This window comes from Euprymna scolopes, chromosome 6 (assembly GCF_053919585.1).
Source record: "Euprymna scolopes isolate OS-2025 chromosome 6, ASM5391958v1, whole genome shotgun sequence".
In the NCBI taxonomy this organism is placed as follows: domain Eukaryota; kingdom Metazoa; phylum Mollusca; class Cephalopoda; order Sepiida; family Sepiolidae; genus Euprymna; species Euprymna scolopes.
The window spans coordinates 131220052-131241717 of NC_136487.1; the positions used below are offsets into that span (position 1 = coordinate 131220052).

Here is a 21666-nt window from a genome sequence, read left to right on the forward strand (position 1 = left end):
TGTGGTATCACGTGCTTCTACTTTTGGGGGGCGATTATAATTTCATGTTTCCATCCTTTTTTTTTTTAATTGTTCTGAGGGTATCGAAGTTTCTACATTAAAAGTGATCAATATCATTAGTATGATCGGTGTGTTGTAAACGCAACTTTACGTCGACCCAGATAACGCCGGGTCTGTATGCTAATATATATATATATATATATATATATATATATATATATATATATATATAGCGTCAGAATGCGTTCAAAATAAATCAATAAAGTGCTCGATAGCAAATACGGGAGATAATATACAATTTATTCATATAAGACGCTGTTCGATATTTCAGAGACATATCATTGTTGCACTGCAAGAGTTTTACCTTTATAAGCTTTTGAAAATCTTAACAAATTATCTGCGACTCGCGAAATAAAGAAGCAAATCGAATAATGACGTTCCAAACGATACCACACACACATACGCACACATGTCCACACACGTATATATGTTTATATACACATTTGTAGAAATAGATAAATATAAAGTGTATCATCCATATAAGTATATATATGCATACATTTTTTAAACACACACACATACACACACACACACACACATATATATATATATACAAGTTTGTAAACAGTTTTGAAATAAACGTAGCTCAATAAATGTAAAACACCATTCTTTGTGAAAAACAAACCTAATATATATATATATATATGTATATATATATATATATATATATATATATATATATATCAAAATGCATACTTTTCTTGAAAAAAACATCTCAGATACAGAAATTAAAACTGAGTAAATGTAATATTTGCACAGGTTGTGGATTTTGCGATTTATTTTATTAATCGCTAAAGAACTCTTCAGAGACAGGAAAACATGCAAAGAAACAATCTCTAAATCTTTTTCTCATCTGAGACAGTTTAAATTCACATCTGCCTAATTGTTTGAAGTATTTTCACCATTCAACACGTGTAAGACCTTATGCAATATTAATAAAACATAATACATTTTTAGCTTTGAAATTTGTACGGAGAAAAAAAGAGGCCAAAGACCCTTGTGTTTTGATGTGATGTTTTGAATTTAATAAACTAGTTATGACCAAAGTTTCATTACATTCGGACAAAACATTAAAAAACGGGGCGTAATTAGAGTTGGGGCCCGTTGTTTTTTGTTTTTTTTTGGTAATCCTGTATATATATATATATATATATATATATATATATATATATATATATATATATATATACACCATATTTATTTCTTTTTGTACGTTGGATGATTTACTCAACACAGTATTGTTGGTTATAACCTCCAGACCTTTTTAAAAAATGCGTATTGTAAAAGTCTGGGAAATTAAATTCAAACAAAAATCTAAAACGAGGTTTCAAATTAAATAAATTCTTACTTGCATTGTTATTCCTTAATTTATTTCCCAAAAGATTGTACTGTTTATAGTAAGTGTTTACTTCGTTGTTGTGGTAATCCATAGGATGCTATAGTTATTTAGTAATCGTCCCGCTCCTTTATGGAAACAGAGCCACGTTAGGGTTTGTGTTCCTTATAAGAAGCGCTGCTTTATAAATATATTGCGAAGATACACTTTATTATCAGCATGTCTTTCTTTTTTTGCCATTATTTTGTTGGAACATAGAGTCAGGTGAAGTGTGTTAGTTGTTTACGGTAATCTTTTCGAACGTCGGAACAGTACGTTGGTCAGGGGGAATTCACGTATCTTCGAAATATTATTATAAATTTCAATAGAAATTTCAAACAAAATAAATATATGTTTATTTTGTAATAATGCGTTGGTTTGGCTTCAAATGTATCTAATGCGTATTTATTTTATTCAAACTCAAGCAGCGCTTCTGTCGAAGAACACAAACCCTAATGAGAATTCCGCCTGAGCAACTCACCGTTCCGACATTTGAAAAGACTACCGTAAAAACAACACACGGACTTCTACTGATTTTATACTCCAACAACAACATAGCAAAAACAAACAAAGAAAGAAAAGCATATTGATGATGAATGTATCTTCGAAATATATTTATAATTTTTTATATAAATTTCAAACAAAATAAATATCTGTTTATTTTTTTAATAAAGCGTTGCTTTCGCTTCAAACATATGAAATACGTATTTATTTTTTTCAACTCCACCAGCGCTTCTATCATGGAACACAATCCCTAACGTGAATTCCGCGTAACCAACACACCGTTCTGACATATGAAAATACTACCGTATAAGCAACAAACAAACTTCTACGGAGTCTGTGATCAAACAACAATATGGTAAAAAAAGAAAAGAAAGAAATACCTACTGATGATGAATGTATCTTCGAAATATATTTATAAATTTCAATATAAATTTAAAACAGTATAAATATCTGCTTATTTTGTAATATGGCGTTGTATTGGCTTCAAACTCTCTTATACGTATTTATTTAATTTAAACAGATCCGTTATTCTTTGTTCTGTAATTTTTACAAATATTGGATTAAAAACACATTTTCCTTGTAATATAAATTCATGATTATTTTTTTAATGAGCGACACTTATGAAAACAATCTCGATTAAGCATTGATTAAACATAATAGTTGGTAGCAAAAAGATGATGAAAGTAATGGAAGTATTTACCTATTGATCATGTTTGATCACTAATGAGGTAATTTACACCACAAGTTTGATTATATTGCAGTTGAAAATAGAAGAGTTGAATTGATCGGAGAAGCATCTCAGCGTCGATGTTCTAAACGGACACAAAAACGTTGCAAAAAAAATAAAATAAATAAAAATCGTGGATGCATTATTTGTCTGACGCTAGAGATATTGTTGCATATAAATGTTGCACATTGAGCCGGGTTACACCAGAATTATCGCTGGTGGTGCACACACGCGTGCATGGTTGAAAATACCAGAATTAAAAAAAGAACAATCATAAAGGAAACAAAACATGAAAGCCGAGCATTCTTCAATTGACCAAGTTTTCGAAAATGTAAACAACTAAATTGGAAATTGGCCTTGAAAGATTTTTGCAGCAAAATTTTTTCAATATAAACAAATGTATCAGGTTAAACAAAAGACTTTATTTAATCAAGGAAGATCCCCTCAGCAATAGCTGCGTAGAAGTCCTTAATAATTCTCATATGTATTTTTAAGTGTCGCCCATTCTGCTATATTGAACCCTTATACATTCAAAGATGACTGAAGTTTACCTAGTATTTTAGTTCACTACGTCACGGGTCCTTGCAAACAATACTAGTATGGACTTTAGAACTTGGAAAATGTTACACTGACCACACGTTGTGAAATTATACATCAAATTAGAACAGTATTCCGAAGAAAAATGATACGAATAATGAATCCACATCTAAAAATTCTTGCTTTACATGAAAGAGAAACCAACAACAAAGGAAGTCGACTAGTTGTCATCAGTCGTATATGAGCGACCTGCCACTTAATCTCTTTCTATCTCTTTCGCTCTGGCTCTCCCCTTCTGTAGCGAGGAGGGTTGACGGAAGGTAACCAAGGTGTTTTTATAAACAATGTTGTCAAAGTGATCTTTTTGAGATTCGGTTGTCATTCATATTCAGTATATAATCTCGCCAGCAGACTTACAACCTTGAACGAACAGAGTCGGGTAGGTCACTGAAGAAATTAAAGTATAACGTGACAATATGATGGAAGAAATAATTGTGTTTTCCATTGTAAAAAAGAATACGTTATGTCGGTAAATATATTAAAAAGTGACACTAAACATTCGAACTAAATTGAGTATTTTAAATTGTGTAAGACTTTCGATGGTGAAACTTTCCTAAAAGGTAGTTTATTGTTTGTAATGTAATTCCTTTTTTTTATTATCATGTTATGTTGAAGTCCGCACATCTCGTTTTTAAATATCAATTAATACCTTTCTTAATTTTTTTTTACCAGATTACAATCGGCATTCACACAGGCGAGGTTGTAACTGGAGTCATTGGCAAAAAAATGCCCCGTTATTGCCTGTTTGGAAATACAGTAAACTTGGCCAGTCGAACGGAAACAACAGGCGTGAAGGGAAAAATAAATGTCTCCGAATATACTTACAGGTAAATTTATTACTGCCTCTATGTACCTCACACAAAGATGTCATGTTTTACGAAAGCTTCTTTTTTCTCTAGAGTATGGCGTGTGACGAGAAGTTTGACTTTCACCATACTTAATTTTGGAATATTTGGATTTAAGTTAATTGTAAAGGTTTTAGTTTAAATTGAAATTCACATTTTTGTTGATAACTTAGGTTTTGATTCCTTACAGAGATTGTTTATATAGCAAACATCGTAGAAAATGAAGGGATTTAGTTTGCTTCCATTGAAAAGACCGTGAAACCAGGTTCGAAAAGTGGGATTGAAAAGTCAACACAGCGATGGAGGGTATCTCGTACCTACAAAAAGTGCCTGGACAGCACTTTCGGCATTCGCCAGTAATAGTGCCTCGATCGATTAGCAATAAACTGCAATCCACGAGGGCCATTTCATTACAGGAATGGTCTAATCCCTATTGATTTCAGGAGCGGAAGATAAAAGTTTCAGTATATCGGAGTCAATAAATCTTTCATCTTAAATAACACTGAAAATTTTGGTCGACATTGAAATTTAACGGAATCTCAACTTGGGATTATTTTCTAAATTTGATTCATAAGTTTGATACTGGGTTTGATAACAGAATCGATCTTATAAATGTTCTGCTTCATGAATCATTTTTAGTTATTATTTCTTTTACATAATATCTTGAATACTTCATGTACAGTGGAAATGTAAACCGCACGGAAGACTTTGAGCCTACCATTGGATAATCAGGCGGAAGACACACGTCTGACCGACATATCACATTGCTATTATGTTTAAAGTCTGCAATAAATATTTTTAATTTTGAAATTGTAAGGAAACGCAGAGAAATGAAATTTGGGAACTACAAAAGCATATAAAGGTGCCATATTTCCCTGACTTTTGTGGTATTTGAACAAATATGTTGAAAGTTATGCTATTTTTTTTATTTTCTGTTAATTTAATGTATAAAAATGTATATTTTCGATAATAAAACAATATTCTAACTCCATAGTTCTATGTATATTAAATAAAGAACATAGCCAGTAACAATATTAACCAAAAACAAGAACGTATTTCACATTATTTTGTTTAAGGAAATATTTATTTATCAACATAACTCTCATGCTTCAAAATCACTTTGAATAGCCTCTTGTCAACTGATGATGTCAATCGGCTGATTTGGGATTATGTGATTATATACAGAACTTCCAACATCCTCCTCCAAAGCTCAGACTTGGACGAAAATTGGACACCTCCTTCATAAATTCTCATCTTTATCATTTACCAGAGCTGCTCAACTGGGTTTACATCTGGAGTACAAGATTGCCATGTCATCAAATTTCGCCATTCAAGCAGAATAACTTAAAGTAGGATGTCGTAGCCTTGACTGTATAAGATGGCGCATTGTCGAGCATAAAAATCAAATTGCGGTGACGCGCAAATGGAAGGTCATCAAGCCATGGTGACAAATACTCATTTAAAAATAAGACTGGCTTTTTTAGTTTGACAGTTTCTGGCACTCGAAATGATTCAATCAGTTTCTTGTAGATTATTCCAACCCAAAACATGACACCTCCACCTCCCTGTTGACGACGGAATCGATGAGGGGTAGGGAATCCAAGAGGACTTCAAACTAAGCTGGTTCTTTAGAAGGTTTCTATGGTCTCATCGATGAAAAAACATTTTCAAAATTGGTTTTCGTGTGTTTCTGAGCCCAGGTTCAACGTTTTTTCCTCATGAGTTTGGTTTAAAACAGCTCTTACTATGAGTTAAATGCTTCTTGCAATTTCGTTTAAGACATTGCAGTGTGTCTTTCTGGACAGGGAAGGCATTCCAGCCTTGTCATATATAGCAGCACTGTTGCTGCCTGCTGCTTGATAAGTTGACAGCGAACTTTTCTACCATCAGGAGCAGAAACTGACTTTCTTGTGTTTTTTTCCTTCTTTGGTTTTATGTATAGGTTTTCAACGATTAAATACAATGTTCTTCCATCTCTTTCAAGCTTTTGGGCTAAATCCACGAGAGATTAACCTTCTGCAATGTGTGCAACAACACGTTCCTTTTCATTAGCTGTCGATCGACTCTTTCTTGGTATTTTGGTAGACGTACAATAAAATGATACACATTTAAAATTACAGAAAATATCAGAAATAGTATAATTCTACAAATATTTGTTCAAATTCCACAAAAATCAGCGAAATAAAGCACCTTGTTATGCTCTTTCAGTGTCCAAATTTCGCTTGTCTTCATTTCATAGTAATTTCTAAATTAAAAAAAAACAATGTATCGGCATGCAATAGCGCAATACACAGGGTTTATATATATATATATATATATATATATATATATATATATATATATATATATATATGTGTGTGTGTGTGTGTGTGTGTGTGTGTGTATGTGTGTATGTATGTATATGGTTATCTAGGCAAGGTTACACAATGCTCTGTTTATATGAGGAGTTGTAGACCACGAAACACGTATCAGTGTCTAATTATATATTAACAATACATACGCCGCCCCCTTTTGTGGTACCAAATCGGTCCAAGGGAAATGTATTCCCAACCCGCATTTAGGTAGAAATGCGCTTTCGTATAAACAATTGAATTCATTCCAAAAGTATCGCAAAACAAAGTAATTAACATCTTTATATGAGTAAGATATTCCAGTTACAGGTTAAATATGAATTTCGATAAAGTCCGAACATGCTCCATTAATACTATAGCTAATCTTTGCAGTTCCCCTCTGAAAAAAGATAACATGTAAGAGATAATGTTTTTAAACATGTTCAGAATAAAAAAAAATACTAACTTAGCATACGCATACATGTTTTTCATCTAATTCCAACTTAAAACTGGAATATTATGACATACATCTTGAAAACTTATTTTAATTTTTTAAGTTAATGTTAATATTACTATTATTGCTATGGTTATACTAGTATCCATATGAGTATTGCTATCAGTAGTATCATTGTTATTTGTATCATTTTTTCAGTAACTAATATGATCTCAATTATCAAATCTTTCTATTCGTACTATAATCCATCCATCTATCTATCTATCTATCAATCCATCTATCTCTCTTTATATATATATATATATACATTTATATATATGTATATATATATGTGTGTGTGTGTCTGTGTATGTCTGTGTGTGTCTGTGTCTGTATGTATGTGTACTAGCTGTACCCTGCGTTGTTGTGGCTCAATTTTGTGTAATGGAAGAAATCTAAAAAAAAAAAAAAAGAGAGAGAGAGAGAGAGAAAATGCATGTTTCTTGTATTTTTAGTATAGCAATCGTGAATAATCCGTTCCAGAAATTGAAAAAAAAAGGCGAAAATGAAAAAAAAAAAAAATATGGTAATCTTGTAGAATAAGACCCGGATCCTCGGGAGTTTCCGTCAATTTTGGCTTAGGCTCGACCAGCAATCGCTGGATTAAGCTGAGTATTGCTAAAATGTTGAAACGCTCAGTCGAGTTTTTTGTTCTTTTTTTGTATTAAAAATGTGTTTTTAATTAGTATGTGGATGAAGGGGAGTTGTTTTACTGTACACATGTCAGAAACCCACCGAATATATGTTATCGTGAAATAGGCTGACATATATTCAGTGGGATTCTTACGGTATTTTTAAATAGTTTTCCCAAACTTAAGATAATTACTTGAATCCGCCGCTATTTGTATATTTCAATTACACAGATAAAGACTGTATGTTTTTCGAGCCGAATAAAAATGTAATATTAAATAAAAACACTAAAAATATCCATTTGATAACATTTATTTGTTATATATTTGTTTTAGACACCTTTTTTGAATCTATATGCATATTATTACAAACCCGAAGGAAGCTATTTTTCTGTCTATTTGCAAAAAGAAATGTGTAAATTTGTTAGTCATGTATTTTTTGGAAGTGCGCTATTTTTAAATAGGTTTTCGACGTTAAATTTAAATTTCACGATATTTCTTTTTTTAAGAAATTGTAAGCTGCAAGCAAACTGCATATGTACTGTAAATTTTCTTGTACTTTCACCTGACAATTTACGGTTTGAATAAAAAAGCATTTATATCTTCTCATATAAATCTTCTGTGTACAAAAAAAAAAAAACTTGTACTGCCAATTTTGTTTTTTACAACAAAGATGGTTTTGTTAAGGTTCTGCACGTCTTTGTTTACTTTCAATTTCTGCTCCACGAGCAATTCCCTAAAAAAGTCCTTCCCGGTTAACGTCTACTTTCGACCTATTTGGACCAATTTTTGTGAATTAAGCTGTGTTTGTTTGTTTTTTAAGAGTCTTTGTGGTCCCCTTTTTTCTATTTTTTGCTTTAACTTTGCGCCTTTCGGATTATTTTATATAAATAGTTAAGTTTTTATAATAGCGTCAACTACAAAGAAATACACTTTTATACCTTTCAAATATAAACGCACCTTTTGGCAAGCATTGTTTTTTGCCTGATATAACAGGCAACTATATTTAACAGCACGGTAACAGAGGTGCTTAAGTACAAAAATATCGACCAGAGAAGCGCACGATTGTAAAAACGTGAATGCCTAAATGCGTAAAAAAAGGCTATAAAGAAAGCTATCATGCGGTTATCAATAATTCTTAAATAATTAAAAAAAAAACAATATGGCAAAATCTAATTAGGAACACGTTCAACATTGTTTTTGGCAATCTGGGATCGACTCGTGTACATCAGGCCATGAACCCGTTTTTGAAAAAAACAAAAAAAACACAACATTTGTTTGCTGAAATAATAATCGCCAATCATCCTTTAGAATCATTTGCCGACATGAGAACACCGCACAGAAGTTTTCGTCCACATGTGGACGAATGACGAAGCGATAAATTTCGCGGTTCCCGTTTTTAGGGATTCAGCCAATCAGCATTATTCTTATGTTAGTATTTGCTGCTGTATAAGATTGACGACCCTGGTCGAGAACAACGATTTAAAATTTGTTTTCTTTAATATTTTAATAAGTTTCCTTCTTAAGCATATGAAATCACGCTTGGATTTGGTGAAAACGCTGTCGCATAATATCAAGGAAGACGGGTCTGTAGTTTTTGTAGTTTATCGAAAACAAACATACCAAGACTTATATATATATATATATATATATATATATATATATATATATATATATATATATATATATAAAATTCTATATATACATATATATAAAATATATATATATATATAATTCTATATATACATATATATAAAAATCTATATATACATATATATATACAGAGAGATAGAGAGAGAGAGAGAGAGGGAGAGAGAGATAATAAAGTGCGGGCTTTAGTTTTGTATAAGCCGTAAAAGGTTTCTAGATATTTTTAAATAGCTGAGCGAAACATGATAATGGATGTGTAGCGGCATATAATTTTTTTATGTTAAACAAATAAAATGTATAGATCCACTCTATAAATGTAAAGATTAACAAGGGGAAAAATGTTGAAATGTTAGTCACAACGTTGTCATTAGTATATATTACAAAAAAGTCTTAATAAGGCTTTCATGTGTTTAAGAGATTACCCTGTACACGTCTATTCATAGTATACTTCATAAATCGTCTGCTTTTAAATATTCTTTATGTGAGGATACATTAAATTGACATCGATTGTTTTATCTATATTGTCACATACGGATAAGTTTTTTCGTATAATGTTTACATAAAGAGGTTATTAAGGTAAGCTAGTCCAAAATAGTTAATACAGCTAAACTTTTCCCGCCAGGAATTTCTGAATGCTAACGAGTAGAGATTCAGGCAAGTATTAATGACGGCTGACCTTTTAGTAAGAAATAATCTGAACTAATTAATCGCGTATATATTTCGAACTTTTCTCAACACACATACACATGCAAACACACACCTACACATATCTCTCCTTATTTCTCTCTAAATTATATATATATACTAGCAGGGGTGCCCGGCGTTGCTCGGGTGTTTGGAGGTGTATGCTGTGCAAAAAAAGCAAAAAAAAAAAAACAAAGGTCAATTTTTTAAAACTTTGACCCCTATTATGACCCCATAAATTTATTGTTTCGGGCTCAAATCACTTTATTAAGTTTGATCCAGGTTCAAGGAACCTATATCTAAAATTTCAAGTGTCTAGACCCAAAATTGTCGGAGGAGTTTGGTAGAGTTCTTAAAGGTCAAATCGTTGAAATTTGACCCCTTAACAGCCAAATTTCTGGCTAACACCCATCACATCGATTTTCCCAAATCTCAGTACCCGGTATTTCAAATTTCGAGTCTATAGACTAAAAATTGACAGAGTTATTGCGTAGGGAAATGTACACAGACAGACACACAGACACACAGACAGACACGTTCACTTATATATATATATATATATATATATATAGTTGTGAGTGTGTGTGTGTGTGTGTGTGTGTGTGTGTGTGTGTGTACAGATGAACAGAACCGCTAATAAAGACGGGTAAAATGTTCCCTGTACCAAAATTATTACGTTTTCTTTTACGACGCTTAATAAGATACACATTATCGTTTAAGAATTCGATTCTTTAACTATTCCATGCCGAAATCTATTATATAATTTATGTTCTAAAAGGTTTGGAGTTCATGATTTAAGGTTAAGGAGCCATTGAGAAGAAATTAACAGTGATGTCTAATGATGTTTGTTCAATTTCAAAGCAAATCTGATCCAACTGAATTTACAGATTTAAACTTGATCTAATATTACACTACTTAAAACATCTTAGCATACTTAAAAAAAAGCCCTGAATTTCATTAACCAATATTTATTGTAAAAAAATATATCAGAGTTATCTATAGAAAATGGAAAAGCTTCTCTTTATCTGATTAGTAGTATATAAATTAAATTTATTTATAAAGCTTAGGTATGGATTTCTCATGCCACAAAGATGTTTAGCAGATTACCAAATGACCGATTAATCATTTTAAAGTGAACTTTGAACATAGAAATATATACATTAAAAACATTGCGCTATAAACTAACTTGCAATATCAGCTAACATAAAAGCTTGTACTTGGATTTCAATTTAAATTGTAAATGGAATTATATAATGAATAAAATAAGAATAATAAAACAGTTGTGTATTTATTAATTCAGTGTGAATTTATGAAATTTAGTTAATACATACACACATACAAATATATATACCAATTAAAATATATATATATATATATATATATATATACTAGCAAAAGTACCCGTCGTTGACTGGGTTCAAACACAGCCTACAGAAAATTGACTCTGATTTATGAAAGTATGATAGGTTATGAAAAGGAAGGGTTATAAATTTGGGCTGAATTTGGGTGTATGAAAACCAAAGCAAAATATGATGAAAGTAAAAATAAAATAGATAAACCCCATAATTTATTATACCATACCTGTTAACACTGAAACACTTATCACAATATTCTGTGGATTTATGTTACAAAAAAACTTGTTAAACTTTGTGACATATTTCCATTCTATGGAGGTCAGGCGCGAACGAACACCCCATGATTTTATTATACCATATTTCTTCAACCTGAAACATAATTATCAAAGTATACTTGCGCAGATTGATATGAAAAGTCTTTATTAAAGTTTGTGTTTATTTCGATTCTATGGAGGCCGGGCGCGAACGCAGACCCCACAATTTTATTATACCATTCCTATTTAAGTTAAAGCATACTTATCAAAGTATTCTTATGTACATCTATATCAAAAACACTTGTAAACGTTTTTTTTTTAATTTTTAATTTTTTTGTTTCCATACTTTGTGGACCAGGCGCGAACGCAGACCCCCCAATTTTAATGAACTACCGTTCTGCCAGATCAAACATACCCATTCCTGTGTCTCGATACATCTTCTATTATTATATGTAATCAGATTTTTTTAAAATAGTCAACCATATAGGAACCTATTCGTGACCAGACAAACACACACATACATTCAGCTTTATATTATATATATATATATATATATATATATATGATGATTGCACCATCTTCTTAGACGAGTGCCACTCCTTCAGTAACTGAAAGTTCATATTCTCAAAGATGACTTTTCAGTCCTACCAACAACTTGCACACCCTCAAGCAGACATGGCACTGACAGTCATTGGTTTGGATGAAACCAACAACAACGAAACCTCTATTATCGTGCGCTTTCATGTGATTAACGAGGCATGCCTTGGCACACACCTCACAGATCCAAAGATCTCCATGATTAGGCGGCAAGGTTTGACGTTTCTTACGTGCTTTCTTGAACTTCATCATCATCGTTGTCATGTATATATACATATATATATATATATATATATAGATATATATATATATACTAGTGGGGAGTACCTGGAGTTCCCGGGTGTTTCGAGGTGAGTATGTAGCAGGCGGGGCCGTGCTTTAATATTATAAAAAAAAACACGATGTTATAAAAGATTGGAGAAAATCAAAGCAAAGCAAAACCGGGAACCAATGTAAAACAAAAAAAAATGTGTAAAACAGAAAAAAAAGGTGTAGGTAGGAAGACAGGCTCGAACCCGAAGCATCGAGGCTTAGGCGGAAAAAATGCCGACACGTTACTTCTATGCCAAAGAGACGCAAAATTGAGAACGGATAAAAGTAACCCTTTAAAAACACGTGCAGGTGATCTAGGTCAAACATGAAGTCATTGTCGTAGTAGCAGGAGGAGGCCGAGTTTAGGATGAGAGGATACCCCCCACACGCAAACATTTAAGCTTTTATATTTATAGATGCCCCCCGCTGCTGTTTAGATAATATATAGCGTGTAAAATTGAAAGGAATAAAAACAAAACAAACGTGTAAGGAAAAAGAGGAAAAAAGAAAACCCTTCACAAAGATACCGCGTAAAATGCAAATATGTTCATTTAAATCTAAGTGTTTTGCTTTTATTTAAATGGAAAAACAAAATTAAAAAAATAAAACTTACCGTGTATAATGAAAATATGTTTATTAGATTTTATTCATTTATTTTTCTTTGTTTCAATGAAAAAGACAAAAAAATGAATAAATAAAACCAGAAAACTGACCGTGTTTTTTGACTTTTTTATGTTGGTTTATTTTAGTTTATTTTTTAGTATTGTTTTTTTTTGTTGTCGCTGTTAACCAATTTGAATATCGTCTGATTCCAATATCAATAACGTAGTAGTAATTGTGCTAATGAAACCCTCAGAAATGCAATGTATAGAAATAAATAATGAATAAGTAACTAATCCGAAAATAGGAAGTCAGCTCCCCCCTACTACCATGTATGAAATCAGTGCAAACATAATAGAAGTATAAAGATAAACTAAAATATTAAAGTGACTAATCGGTGCAAGATTTGAGGAACGCTGGTGGCTGACTGTAAAAGTTTCTTGTAAAAAAAGGAATCCAATATTAGTTCGTTTCGTTTAAGTAATCTTTCGAATCGCAACCCCCACCCACTACAAAAAGGGGAAACATATAAAGGGAGGGGAAAAAAGGGGGGAAAAGAAGACGAAATTTATAAAATGGCACAAGTAACCCAAATATATACTGGAATGTAAAGTCGCGTTTCACCCGACAGAAAAATGGCAATCCATATTTTTTAAGCAACTAAGAACTCAAACCTGGGTTCCTCGTATATTTCTATATGGACGTATCCGCAGCGGTGTAAAGTGGTCGCGGGCGGAGTATGAATCGAATCGAGAGAACAGATTTTACAACTTTCATTGATTCTAACCGATTGTGGCAGTGAACTCTCACAGGAAAATATAGACATGTACGAATATCAAGGAACTGTAAGGGCAGTACACCTATAGCAGACCTCAGATCCTGTGCTGAAGTGTGGGGACATTACATTTGAATGTAATGGCGTGAATTTTAATCCTATAAAAGTCAAACTCACACGGGAAAAATGTATTTATATAGAAGAGAAGAAGATATATATATATATATATATATATATATATATATATATACATATGTATATACGCTCATATCAATGCATATCTATACATATATAACAACTAATATACCCATATATATATATATATATATATATATTTATGGAAAGAGAAGCAGAATGGGAGAGAAAGAATATTGCCAAATAGTGATCAATGTTCACATAAAACTTCGAATATATCATTGATTAGCATCGCTTCTACGGTTACCTCATTTTCAATCCGCCTAATATCAACTTATTGGTTGTATATGTGTTGTTTTTTGTTTTCTTTTTTTGTTTTTTGAATGTGTAGTAGTCAATCGAAACTAAAGAGCTGCAATAAGTTTACAATCTATATGGTAATGACGCTAAATATGCATGTGTGTCTGTGTGCTTATCATTACCATATAATCAATGAGTAACTTTAAATAATTCATGTAGAAAAGAAATCAATTTCTGTTCGATTTCCTCCATCCATGTATATTACAATTTTATTTTACTAGCCTTTCCAGCGTTGATTGGACGGATTCGTCTAGGAAATATTATACTAAGAACTATAATAGGTCTTTCACGTAATTTCATTTTCAGACATCCTCAAATTCTCTTTTTAACTGTACTCAAGTAATATTACAGGACTATTTATTTATTGCCGACGATCAGGTAAGACATCTTACAAACGGTATCTAGTGTCTCTCGAAACAGGATTGAGTTCTTAATCGATAAACTTTATTTACAAAAGAATAACAAACAAACCGTAGTGTTAACGTCAACTAAATTACAATGAGATTAATATATTTTATATAAACTAAATAAAGGAAAATCAGCCGAAATTACAATAACGCCCATTATTGGTCGACACATAAATCTCACTGACAAATCTAATTTTATCAAATGTATAATCTACGAAGATTTAGTAGCCTTACGTGTTGTGAAAAAGTACTACTTGAGAAAATAGTGAATTCGATATGAACAATTTCATGGACAAATCGATTGTACCTATTAGTGGCTGCTTCAATTCGCAAGAGTATAAATGCACACATAAGGCACTAATAAGTTAACGTCTCATTTAACCATCATATTTATTAGGTTGGTGCAAAAATAATGTCATATTTTTACATATATATATCTGATAAAAAACGACATTATTTTTGCACCAATTTGGGAGAATTCAAAACTAGCCTTTCTTAAAGACACGCATGCTATTTATCATTGTATAGCACAAGTTGATGACACGTTTACCGGCAACATCTCAAATATAAAAATTAGGCCATTATTATTTAGCAATGCTAAGATTGAAACGGCAACAAAAAGGGAAGCAAATTGTGAAATCTTCTGGAAGAACCACACAGCAGTTTTCCTTCGAGCCTCAATGAATAGCATTGAGGTAAACATCAGCAACCACGGTTTTCGTTGAGCACGCCACTTTCACAGATTTGAATTTGACCTGCTCCTCGTGAAAATGTTCTGTGGCGAATTTGTCAGCGAGAACATACAAATAGGATCCCTGATTATTCGCATAAATCCGTTCTCGGATGATGATGTCCTGCCTTGATAGAGTTCAAAATAGGCTTCGTAGCCTCGTAGGAGATGTCCTTTTCTCTTCTTTGCAACCTCTATCTCACAGAAGAGATGTTGCGAGTTTGTCTCTCATGTATCGTTATTTTCATGGAAAGTGTTCGACTGAGCTTCAATCTATGGTCCCCCCTCGCCAAACTTTCGCAAGAAACACTAGTCTAGCTGTAAACACTATCAATAATTCCCCCCATTCTTTTTCTGTGCCTAAACCTAAACGTAGATTCCATGAACAAACTTCTTTCTTAGAACTGCACGCCTGTGGAATGTCTTCCGTTTTCCTGCTTTCCGGCTGACTACAATATGTTTATCTTCAAGTCTAACGTAAATAAGTTCTTGATGAGCCGTTCCATATGAGTTATCAAATTTACCAAATTTTCATTACTAATGATTACTATATTGTCCAATTTCTACTGTACACTCTTTAACCCTTATCCATGAGTGGCATCTTGGCCTTGATAATGTGGTGATGCCTATGTAAAAAAAAAAACACAGTTTCAGGTCGAGAAGGAGAAATAAACAGAGCGAACGACGTCGTGTTCCTTCCGCCCTTTTCTGTGAGTACTTTCGGTAACTCATCAGTAGACATACACATTTACAAAGAAAAAAGCAGACAAAAAGCATAAACCGATACTCGGGCACGCATTAAAGCTGCCGCCGCCTTTTTTTTTTTTTCAACTCTAAAATCATGATTTACATTCATTTTTCTCATTTAACTACCCTGCGAATTTGATGTTAATTAAATCTTGTTCCTCCAAAATAAGAAGATCGTAAAATAAACTAGAATTGCTTTACTCTTGAAGGATTGCTCTCATATGCGTATTATAAGAACAGATAGTTTACTTTGCTCCTAGTCAAAATAATAAATATTTGTACCTAATTAGATATTTACTAATAATAGTCAGATAGCGTCTACTTTAATTGTCTGCACGGTACTACCGGAACCGCTGAAAAGGCTGAATAAAGTTATTTCGCTTTTCTGTTATTCAGTATTGATATTTTAAAGCCATTCATTGAAAGAAAATATAAAAAGGACATTATTGAGATGCATTTATTATAAAATTTCAAATAAATAAATATTTTTATAACGTTATGAACACATTTTTACTGAATTTCAAATAAAACAAACAATAAGTACAATACTAATTTTGTTATATTTTACATTGTATACTTTTAAATGTTTTTTTTAAACAATTTATTTCAATAAATCGTTTCAAAATACAAATACTGAATAACAGAAAATGCGAAGGCACAGGTTCAACAGGTTCGGTAGTACCACGCATAAACTTAGGGAAGACGCTTGTTGACTCTTTCTCACTATGTATTTACGAAGCTAAAACACCCTACTTTCTTTTAAAATAATTTTCACCCGTTCTGGACAGTCTTGTGTTTTTAAAAGCGTCCTCTTCAGATAGTTTGTAAAAATAGAAGTTTCTGCGAAGCTATTCTGATGATAACAGATTTTCTCATTTTTCAGACCTGTCTCTCAAATAATAGTTATTTATAAAGACATAAAAGCTCTTTATTTGGATTTCTTTTTAGGTTTTCCGTCTCTTCTCTCACTTTTCCGGCATGAATTTTGGCTAGATAAGCATCCCTATCCTGGTATCGTGCTGTCTATTGCTCACTTCCATATGTAATCCCTGAGACTTCGCTCGCCCACTAAAGCCATCACGCTCATCATAACTCACTACTATTGCTACTATTACTATTATTACATCTACTACTAATAATGTTAAGAATAAGTTTTGTAATTGATACGAGCTAAATAAATTGAAAAAACAATATACCCGTTCAAGTACGCTTTCAGAATTCAACATAAACAACAATTCTCTGCGCAATTCGTTCGGAGATAATAGTTTGTTTGATTGGTATTGGGTGCCAAATTCAATACAGGTTATTGACACCATTTTCAAATTAAAGCATAATATTATTGCTATTGTGAACGCATGAAGCAGTTATACAGTCAATTCAGAAGTAACGAGAGTGATATAGAAAGAATACTACAATACTATTAGAACCGGTTACAAAATAGTTGTATCAAACCCGAAATAACACACTATAACGAATATAAATTTTGTTCAGATTACGGTTCTCTTTGGGCTCAGGGAACAACCCAAATTCACACGGAGTAAGGTTGATATGTAGGGAGGTTGAGGAACTGTATTGAAGCCCAACTTGATCAACTTTTCTCCTTATTTTCTCTGAACACTCTTGGACAAACTTCGCACAAATCTTCTACGTCTTAATTTCTCGCAAATAATATCAAAATGTAAACTTATTTTCTCAAGTGTTTTCTATCGGTGCATCCGATTATCATCAGGAGCGATATTTGTTTTCTTTTTCTTCTCGTTTGAGTTTTGGCTTATTTATATATAGTTTTTTCAATTTGCCTACTAATTTGGGTGCAGGAGGGTTGGTGGAGAATTATTTTTATTTAAATTATTTTAATTTCAATGTTTTCTATATGATTGTTTATTTATTTAGTTTCTTGTTAGTTATTAAATTTTGTTAGTATATTTGCCCCGGTGTTAAGTCAGACCCAGTGTAACAAGGACGCTAGTTTTTGGATATATTTATCCAAAAACTATGGCTTCTAGTAATTTTAGTCGTCGTGTGCAGCTGTTAAGTTATCGAATTTTAGTTTTTTATTGTAAGAATATTTATAATCTCGGACGACTGTAGCGTTTTAACGTGTGGTATTAGGTGTTGTTTTATGGAACTATTGTCAGCTAAATGGTAGGTTAGTAGTCGGAGACGGTTTTTGTTGTGTGGCCTATGTGGGTTGTATGAGTTTTTAGAGTGGGTCCGGAAACAATCTTCAAAGGGGCAAACAGATTCATAAACTACATTAGTTTGGTGTTAGTATTGTTATTGTTTTTAGTTATAAAAGCTGAGGTTTTATATCTAGTATAATATATTATTAGTTTTATATCTAGTATAATATATTATTAGTTTTATATCTAGTATAATATATTATTAGTTTGATCCTTTTGTTTTGGTCGGTGGGTCAGGTTAATTTTTTTTTAATAAGTTTTGCAATTTTTTTCTCTATAAACACACAACGGTTCTAATCCATGAAATTCTACATTTGACCAATCAACTCTAGTGTTCTGACATCCTTACACCTCTCACGCCTCTCACCATCACTCAAAGACTCAATGCCTTCTTTGACTCTCTTATTCCACTCAGAAACTGATGCTCCATTCATGCAAGATGGTCCAAAACAGTCTAAAGCATTCCGTACGTGTCCACAGCATTTCTCAAGTTTAAAACAGAATGTTATTGCATGTCGTTCGTATAAAGTGCCCTCACAATCTATAACAATCCGACTTTATTAGGGCGCATTTCAATTACTGTTGTAGCTGTTTATTTAAACTTGAAATCATAAACATTGGTCAGTCATTGTATAAGTTATATTGCCGTAACATACTAAATTTTTACGAGTTTATACCAATTTTAAATTGCTAGACACAAACGTCTGGAAAAGTATTGAAAGCAACTCGCATATGAACATTTTCGATGACGTCATAGCTGTTCATCCTAATTTTCACATTGAATCTAAGCGTGTGTTTAAATGTAATTGCTGATATGAATTTCAGCAACAGGTTCAGCATTTATACATACTTAAGTAAAATCTACATCCTATTTGCCTTAAGGTGAATGTGACCTGTTCCAAACGAGATAGAATCTGAAGGCAACGATGTATTAAATCTGATTATTATGTTGGGCATTAACTTAAATGGTAGAGCGATTTACACAATGTTATACATATTGAAAATAGCCAGCCTTAAGGCTTAGTAATTTCATCAGTTCCGATGAGACAGCGAAGCATAAATATAAAAGGCAACCGAATACATACACCAGCATACTTAAAGGCACGGATCAATAGAAACATCTATTGCATTTATCTATCTATCTAGCAAGCTAGCTATCTAGCTAGCTATATACTTATCTATCTATTTATCTATCTATCTATCTATCTATATACCTATCTACCTATCTATCTATCTATCTATCTCCCCTTCTCTCTCTATCTATCTATATATTGTCAGAATTATATTACTAATGAGTAAGAGCAAGGAAAATACGTTTTTGTCTTGCAACAAAATGGCGTGGTTGCTTCCAACTTTAACAATTTCTAGTTATCATTAAGGCCGTGACAACAGCATATTCTTATTATTCTTTTGACTCTTGAGTATATATTCGACACAGTAAGGCACAGTTAATCAACCGAGAACCATATCAGTCTATATAAAAAAAACATATAAGATTTTAAAATATATATACTCAACAGTCAAAACAATGAAAAGAATATTCTCTTTTCACAACCCTGTTTATCACACAGACACACACACACACAATATATATATATATATATATATATATATATATATATATATATATATATATATATATATATATAGTAATTTATAAAATATATATGGCGATTAAGCGAATCCTATAGTTGGATGAAACGCAGAATATTCAGTGTAGCTTAATCGCCATATATATTTTATAAATTACTAACTAGCTCTACCTACGTATTGAGCACTTTTGAAGTAAATACTTAAAGTTTACGCATAAATCTATACTTTCGTATATTAAATTTATGTGAATAAATGAAGTAGTTATATATATATATATATATATATATATATATATATATATGATTAAATAAAATATATGTTTTTGTGCATTATTTCTGTTTTTTTATTTGATCTTTCTTTTGAATAATGGTATTTTTAATTACGGACACATGGCGATTATATCATACAGTTCCTTGCAAAAGTGAAGACCGCCAATCTGAAGTTTGAAAGAATCAAAACAGATTTAAACAAGTCAAAATACAGTTTGACCCTAAACAACTTCTAAAATAGAGTTTTATCATTTTTTATTGCTATTATATTTCGGGAAAATCGTTCTAAACGTTTCCCAAAGTCATTCTGTCACAAAAATTCTTACTATGACGTTAGAAAACGATTACAGAAATCGCACTATAAATAAGCAGTCAATTTCTAAAGATTATTGTCTTAGTGTCACAATTCCCTTTATGTCATGTTTCATCTGTGAGGAGATAAGCCCGTGTCTTATACAAATGCACCGATGAATGCCACAACCACCAGAACTTGGCCTTCGGGCCAAGATCAAAGTGTAGTATCTTTCCGGTAGATACTGCAAGCAAAGACCCTATGTGGGGGCGACCCCACAGATAAGACCTTGTTCAATGTAGGGGCAACCTTTCATACCAATTGCCACTATCCAGCTCCCCTACTACCCGGGAAGTTGGCCCCCATTTCCCCTTCACTCCTCACATTAAAAATCGGCCTTGCGCCTTATTTGCTCGGTGGGGGAGCAAATAATTACCTGGCCAAGATCAAAGTGTAGTATCTGTTCTTCAGATGCGGCACTTCCATTACTCGTTCTCTTTCAGTGGGGATAAATCCTTCACGACTGAGAAAATTTTTATTTCTGTACCTTTTCTCCACGTTAAAAAACGACCCTGGTGTCTAACTCTGTCCCGTGGGGAGGCATTGTAAATAGGTACAACCACCAGAACAGTTACGGTGAATGATTTTTAAAAATGTCCCTAGCGCAGGTGAAGTATACATCATCACTGAAACTAGACTGTTGTTCTGCAATTTCCATTCCCATCCAGGAGTGTCCATGGCCTTACTCCTGTCCATTCAAAGCATCACCTGAAGGTAATTCCGAGGAGCATGCTACTTCGTTGAAGAGGAGTTCGCTGGCAGTTGTTCAAAGGTAATAAGCTTTTGCCAGAATCAACTTTTTGGCAGAGACTAAAATATCTCACTATAAAGAGATTGTCTCAAAATTTGGCACCGAACATGCCACCATCACTTTACATCCAGCGTCTTCAATGTCAGTTATGTTTTTTTTTGGTGATGATTACATCTTACCCAAGCCCTTTAACACAGAGTTTTCTTTCAAAATCTTATATAGAGCAGGGTTTTTTTCCGATTCAAACCGCCGCGGAAATGGTATCGCATCTTGTGAGTACATGCAGGAACAGAAGACTGCTTCAGATACCATATCCAAGCAACTTATTCATAGACTTAATGAAGTATACGGT

At 32.5% G+C, this 21666-nt stretch overlaps 1 protein-coding gene across 2 annotated transcripts in view; it reads left to right on the forward strand.

Moving 5' to 3' along the window:
* The window catches only part of LOC145277959 (guanylate cyclase soluble subunit beta-1-like), a 241814-nt gene that overhangs the window by 206765 nt on the left and 13383 nt on the right, over nt 1-21666 (forward strand). For both annotated transcript variants that reach the window (XM_080130083.1, XM_080130084.1), the window contains one exon: nt 3936-4090. In XM_080130083.1, the coding sequence (XP_079986209.1) occupies nt 3936-4090 (155 nt within the window). The remainder of the gene's footprint in view (nt 1-3935; nt 4091-21666) is intronic.